This window comes from Dicentrarchus labrax, unplaced genomic scaffold, assembly GCF_905237075.1.
Source record: "Dicentrarchus labrax unplaced genomic scaffold, dlabrax2021, whole genome shotgun sequence".
In the NCBI taxonomy this organism is placed as follows: Eukaryota; Metazoa; Chordata; class Actinopteri; family Moronidae; genus Dicentrarchus; species Dicentrarchus labrax.
Genome location: NW_026136715.1, coordinates 1,286,940 through 1,294,313, shown reverse-complemented (window position 1 = coordinate 1,294,313; position 7,374 = coordinate 1,286,940). Strand labels below are relative to the sequence as shown.

Below are 7,374 nucleotides of genomic sequence, written 5' to 3'. Positions count from 1 at the left end.
TCTTTGGTGTGTTTACTGTCAGCGCCCAGGTCTGACAAAATCTCTGCAGGAGTTTAAGGTGCTGCTGCAAACCTTCTTTAGTAGGTGAAAGCAACACTAAGTCATCTGCATATAGCAGACCTCTGATCTCTGTGTCGTTCAGGGTGAGGCCAGGTGCCGTGGAACGCTCTAGTTGGTTCGCTAATTCATTGATATATAGATTGAAGAGAATTGGACTGAGATTGCATCCCTGCCTCACTTTGGATCATATTTATTTCCAGATTTATGAATTGGGGTTATTAAACCTTTGTTCCAGATGTCTGGAAAAGCTCCAGTTGACAGAATAGTATTGAATAGTTTTAGTATAGCCAATCTGATTTTATGGTCTGAGTATTTGATCATTTCGTTGAGGATTCCATCAATACCACAAGCCTTTTTTCCTTTCAGGGACTGGATGACTTCTGTTAATTCTTCTTCTGTTACTGGGTAATCTAGAGGGTTTTGGTTGTTTTTTATCACCGCCTCCAGAGTTTTCCATTTCGTGAATATCTTGTACTGATCATCATTTTTTGTAATATTACTGTATAATTCACTAAAGTGATTAATCCAAGTATTTCCATCTTGGATTGCCAATTCATCCTGCTGGGTTTTGTTGAGGTTGTTCCATTTCTCCCAGAACTGGTTGGATTCGAGGGATTCCTCAATTTCACAGAGCTGGTTCTTGCTGTGTTGTTCTTTCTTTGATTTTAGGGTGTACTTGTATTGTTTCAGAGTGGCCTCATATTGACAGCGTATGTTGTGGTTATCTGGGTCTCTATGCTTTTCATTTGATAAGTTCCTTAAAGTTTTCCTTAGGTTTTTGCATTCAGTGTCAAACCATTTGTTATTGTTCATTTGTTGAGATTTTGGTTTGGAGGCTTTCAAAATCTCAACAAATGAACAATAACAAATGTAACAACCTGTCTCTGTCTCTCTCTCTAATTGTGCAGTAAAATGTGTTTTATTAATATTTCTGTTGTATTAAGGTTGAATAATCTTTTATATTCTGTTAAAATAAAAAGTATTGATCACCTATTGACCAGAGTGGCACTAACAATGACTTTATTCCAGGTCTGATCCTGGTAGAAAAATAATTTCATGTGGATGATAATAATAATAAAAAATAATAATAATATTTGGAAGAGACTTTATTGTCTGATTTAAGAATTAAGTTAGTTATTAAAACAAGAGGTTGGGTCTGACTACTTCCTGAATGTTTAGAAATGTTCAGCAGTAAGAAACCACACCGACGTCGTCTCCAGACAATATTTTATATTTTTTCATCGTTACAATAATTAGCGTCGTGATCATCATCAGTCTCATAAATAGATCCGTTGATTCTTCATACAGTTATTAGTCATATCACAGCGTATATACACGTCCAAACAAACAAAAACAAAGCAACAGGCAGAGTCGCTGCCCAGCACATAGACCGATCCCGCTCGGTCAGTCTGGTGCAGACTCTCACCTGGAGAGGCAGCGAGAGAGAGAGAGAGAGAGAGTCTTCAGTGCAGCTCGACCGGCTCCTTTTAACTCTGTAGGTAATGTTTCTGATCATGTTTACGTGTCGTTCAATAATCAATCGATCAATAATGTCCTCAGTGTTTGTAGTGAATGAAGCTGCACCCTCTCTCTCTCTCTCTCTCTAACAGAAATAAAGCAGGAATATACAGGCAGAATGTCCAGGATATAGTCAGAGCCCGGTCAGACCTTCCATCCAGGACGTAGTCAGAGTCCAAGAGAAGAAACAAAGGCAGAGCAAACAGGAAGTGATTGATTTCATTTCCGTTTCTTTTTCCAGATTTAAAGATACAGTTGAAATAATAAGATATGCTGCTTCAAGCAGGAAGTAGACCCGGCCCAACAGAACAATGGAAACTGTCCTCCAGTCGGGATCCAAATCAGTCACAACAAAATGTAATAGTGCAAGACAGATTACAGTTCACGTGATCCAAGATATAGACACGGCCCTGGAGCTAAAGCTGCTTTAGTTTAAACAAAGACACACAGACGTTAGTCAGTTCCCAGGTTGAACCACAGGAACCTGAAATGAAGGAGAACTTATTTTAAAAGGATCAGTAACTCAATGTTCAGCCGTTTCTTCAAATACTCAACTTTGTGTTTCATGCAGTTTTATTTTTAAATCTCTAAATAAAGTTTTCTTTTTAATAAACTCTCAAATAACAACATACGGAGGAGGACTATGACTTTAAAATCCAGCAAATAGCCTGGGGTCCATTTTACATCCCAGAGTGTGAACAGTGACAAATAAAATACAGACGCAGTTTCACATCGCAGCAAAATAAATCCAGGAAATAACCACGGCCCAATTATAAAAGGAAATCATACATCTGTTAACACACGAGTGCAGTATGTTTGTGCTCCATGACGTAGCCATGGCCGACTTCATCAGACCGTTTCAGTCAAAGATGAAAGCAACGTTTCATTTTCAGCCGGACGAAGAATTTATTTTATTCTGTTTCTGTCCACTTTAATGAAGTTACTATGATCTGAAGGTAAAATGAGTGTTTCTGTCTCTGGAGTCTGGTGGAGAGTGATAGTGATATTACGGCTGTTTGTGGTTAAACTAAAGGTCTATCTCTGTAGGGATCCTTTCCATAATGCTGTCAGACACTGACAATAACAACCTGAGTCTGTCAGTGGACGTACGTTAACATCGTCGGTGAATTAAAGATTTATTTCCTCCAAACCAGAGTTGGTGACAGTTTGAAGTCTGTTTTTATCAGGTAGAATCAGTGGTTTTATGAATGGAGTCTGGTGGAGATGTTTGGTGCTGTAGAGCCACTGAACTGTTTCTAACCTTTAAAGAAAGTCGGACTTTAATCAGATTGTTTAGGAAGAAAGAGACTTTAGAATTATAATATAATGAAATGGGAATATGTGGCGACCATGTTTGTTGGATGTGACTAACACCTGGTGTTGACATGATGAGTGTTTTAGTGGAAGTCCACTTACTTCTTTTTCCTGGAGCTTTCTGCCACATCTCTTCACCAACAGCTGATCTTTGCTCAGTTGTCATGGAGATGGTTTAATGATCACATGACAAGAAACAAACTCCACAATCTCCGTGACAACGGAGCAAACTCTACCTGAATGTGGCTGAAAGCTCGGGTAGAAAAACAAGCCTGTCGACGTGATGAAGAACTTCATTACAGTCAGTTACAGATCTCAAACGATCCAGGTCATAGACAGACCCCAGTCAGTGTGTGGTTACGTTGCAGACGGGAAGCCCAGGAAATAGCCAGATCACAACAGAGTTACTGCACACAGGAATCAATAACATAACAGGCATGCTGTGTTCCAGGACATAGCCAGGACCCAGCGGAGAGACACAGTCAAAGATTTACAGCCTGTTACAATGTGTGTTCCAGGTCGTAGCCAGGACTCAGAGGAACTGAGTGGTGCAGTCTAATTACAGTACATTCAACAGCAACATAAATGAGCTGAGCACAATTTTATCCATTCCCTCGTCTCGTCATTGAGAAACAACTGATTCCATCATTTAGTCGTAGCCCAGCAGGCAGGACTGAGGCAGTGAAATCATAATGGCTCCAGATAGTAGTCATAGCCCACAGCAGGTCTTTAAGGTTCATGAATGCAGGGAATGGAGGGAAGGAAGAAATGTTGGTTTCAGGTGTTAGTCTGAGCCCACACCTTCTAGCTGAGGCGAACAATAGAAGGAAGGGAATGGACGGACGGATCCAGGCGATAGTCTCATCCCGACCCGACTGCACTGCCACCAGGACTCTCTTTACTGAGACGGACTAATTCCTGGGACAAAAGCTCCAAATCCTGCAGACAGAAACAGTTTGTGTCAAATAATATAAATAATAATATAATAATATATTATAATAATAACAATATTATATAATATTATAATATAACAATATAATATAATAAGAGAAGATTCCTGTTTGAGTATGTTATGTGAGAGAGAGAGAGAGAGAGAGAGCGTGTGAGAGAGAGAGAGAGTGTGTGTGTGTGTGTGTGTGTGTGTGTGTGTGTGTGTGTGTGTGTGTGTCTATGTGTGTGTGTGTGTTAGTGTGTGTGTGTGTGAGAGAGACCTCCCTCTGGGCGATCTGTCCTCCTACACACTCAACACACAGCTACACCCCCCACTGTGTATTAAACACACAGTCAGCATGCTTAAAGCTGTTCCTGCTCATCGTCATGGGAACAGTTACCGGCGCCCACCGCATGGCAACGCCACACACACACACACACACACACACACACACACACACACACACACACACACACACACACACACACACACTTTGGCTGCTTTGTGTAACTCCTGTCTAACAGCGGTGGACTACATTACCCAGAAACCCTGATCAGTCATTAATCAATACTCCCATTATTAAAGCATCAATCAACCTGATCAGCCTTCAGCAGTTAGCTAGTGTTTCTGTAGTGGAGACTAAACGTTAACAATGATCCATATCAGCAGTTTGAATCCAACTAAAAGCTCCCTGCACCAAACTCCCTTTAAGAAATATCACATTTTAACAATTCCTAACGTGTTCGTAACAACACGTAACTCTAGAAACACGAGCTAAAGGCCGTCATATGTGTGTGTGTGTGTGTGTGTGTCTCTGTGTGTGTGTGTGTGTGTGTGTGTGTGTGTGTGTGTGTGTGTGTGTCTGTGTCTCTGTGTGTGTGTGTGTGTGTGTGTGTGTGTGTGTGTGTGTCTGTGTGTGTCTCTGTGTGTGTGTGTGTGTGTGTGTGTGTGTGTGTGTGTGTGTGTGTGTCTGTGTGTGTGTGTCTGTGTGTGTCTCTGTGTGTGTCTCTGTGTGTGTGTGTGTCTGTGTGTGTCTCTGTGTGTGTGTGTGTGTGTGTGTGTGTGTGTGTGTGTGTGACCTTCTGCAGGTGCATGTTCTTCGTCAGCTGTTCCTCCAACATGTTCTGCAGCTTCTTGTTCATCTCTCTCAGGTTCTCGTCTCCTGGTTTCACCAGATCTCTGAGGACCGAACCCAGACCTCCTCGGTCCCCCTGAGAGCCTCCGTGACCTCCGTGACCTCCGTGACCTCCATGACCTCCGACCGCGCTGCCCGACACGTCTGAGGGGGAGAGGAAGAGGAGGAGGAGGAGTTCTTATAGAGTTTATTAACCTGAGTTCTGTCTGCAGCTACGGAGGCTGAGGAGGGACAAACTGCTGTGAACTGTCCTCAAGGCTTTTTATTGATGTTATTTTAGTTTTACTATCACTACTCATTAATTTATTTATTTTTTAAACATATTGACTGAAAATAATAATAATATAAATAATAATCAGAACATTTACTAATTAATGATGATGTTTCCTGAATGGAGTTCAGATCAATCATTATCAGATCAAATATTTTAATCCTCAAAGTCTCATAAATAAATACAGATGTACGATAATTATCAGTTCATATTAATAATCTTTTATTTTGAATTCTTATGTAAAACTATTCAAAGTTTTTTGATGAACTAGAAAAAATAAATGATGAACACAATCAACCAGACTCCATTCAGAAAACAGCCATTTTAAGAGTTCACACGTTCAGCATCTGTGTCGACTTTATGTTTCTATTTGTACAAATAATTGTCTTCATGTTTGGTTGGAACACAAAGGACGAAGAGGAGGAGGAGGAGGAGGAGGAGGGTGCTGTTGCTCTGTTGTGTTTTTATGGAGCTCAGTTGTACATTAGTTACAGTTTTACTATCACACACACACACACACACACACACACACACACACACACACACTGCACAGTCAGCAGCTTCTGTGTGTCTCTGTGTGTGTGTGTGTGTGTGTTAGTGATAAATATTTAACACCTGAGACTGTGTTTACCCGCTCACTGATTTACAGTCACACAGCTGGAGGACAACAGCTGGATGTTTCACCTTCTTCATTATATTTATATTTATTTTATTTTGGCGGGGACACTTCACTTCCAGGTGACAGTTTACTGATAATCAATAAAAGTATTTGATGACTCATCCTGCACTCGGGGGCATCTATGGCCTCACTGAGTAAAAGACCTACTTTATAGATCCATTAGCTAGTTAGTGCATTAACTGCTGCTAACTGTATCTGCCGTTAGAGGGGGACAGAACCGGGCTCAGCAGCGGGACAGGGATCAAACACAGCCTCAAACGTTACAGTACTCTGTGTGTGTGTGTGTGTGTTACCTATGCGGCTGTCCATCACGTAGGTCTCTATGATGGCGCTCTTCCTGCAGATATCTTCAGCCATCGACGAACAGCTCACCTCCAGATGTTTCACCTGAGGGAGAATAAAACAGTTCATCCATCAGGATATTAATTAATGTAACACAGTGAGTTATTAACTGTTTATTAACTGTTTATTAACTGACTGTTTATTAACAGTTATTAACTGTTTATTAACTATTAACTGTTTATTAACAGTTATTAACTGTTTATTAACAGTTAAACTGTTTATTAACTATTAACTGTTATTAACTGTTTATTAACCAGTTATTAAACAATTAAACAGTTAACATTATTAACTGTTATTAACTATTAACTGTTTATTAACATTATTAACTTTTATTAACTTTTATTAACCGTTTATTAACTGTTTATTAACATTATTAACTTTTATTAACTGTTTATTAACATTATTAACTTTTATTAACCGTTTATTAACTGTTTATTAACATTATTAACTGTTTATTAACTGTTTATTAACATTATTAACTTTTATTAACCGTTTATTAACTGTTTATTAACATTAACTTTTATTAACTGTTTATTAACATTATTAACTGTTTATTAACAGTCTCGATTTAATACTATACGAGCTACAGAAACAACCAGCAGAGAGCTGATTGTTGGATTCCTCTTGAAATCAATGAAACCCTAATTAATACACTAATTTCCCTGTTAAAGTAAAAAGAACTACTTGAGTACTTGAGTAAATGTACTTAGTTACATTCCACCAACAGCCGGATGAACACATTATTAATTCATTTACAGAATATTTATATATATTTAATGAACACTTTAGTCTCTAATATGTAAATGAATGAAACAGATATTTGATGTGTGTCTTTTATCAGATGAATTACTGCAGCGTCAGCAGTCATCAGCGCTGACCTGGAAACAGCAGAACTATTGAATACTGCAGAGCTTATCAATAATGCAGCTACACACACACAATCTGTCCACTCGCAGCCGGCAGAGCGGAGACGTTACAGGACGACATGCGGTCGTCACGGTAATGGAGGCGACCTCTCACCTTCTCCTCCAGCATCCATTTCTCCTGCTGAACCTCGGCGAGTCGCTGGAACAACTCTCCCACCTCGTCGTCAGATAGTTCAGCCGGACGCTGAGACTGAGGGC

At 39.8% G+C, this 7,374-nt stretch overlaps 1 protein-coding gene across 3 annotated transcripts in view; it reads right to left on the bottom strand.

The window, feature by feature from the left end:
• Nucleotides 1-1,270: 1,270 nt before the first annotated feature.
• gripap1 (GRIP1 associated protein 1) overlaps nt 1,271-7,374 on the bottom strand; it is a 27,212-nt gene continuing 21,108 nt past the window's right edge. For all 3 annotated transcript variants that reach the window (XM_051426582.1, XM_051426583.1, XM_051426584.1), the window contains 4 exons: nt 7,271-7,374; nt 6,202-6,295; nt 4,903-5,102; nt 1,271-3,831 (listed from right to left, as the gene is read on the bottom strand). The exon at nt 7,271-7,374 is cut by the window's right edge and continues 13 nt beyond it. In XM_051426582.1, the coding sequence (XP_051282542.1) occupies nt 3,754-3,831; nt 4,903-5,102; nt 6,202-6,295; nt 7,271-7,374 (476 nt within the window). In that variant the 3' untranslated portion in view covers nt 1,271-3,753. The remainder of the gene's footprint in view (nt 3,832-4,902; nt 5,103-6,201; nt 6,296-7,270) is intronic.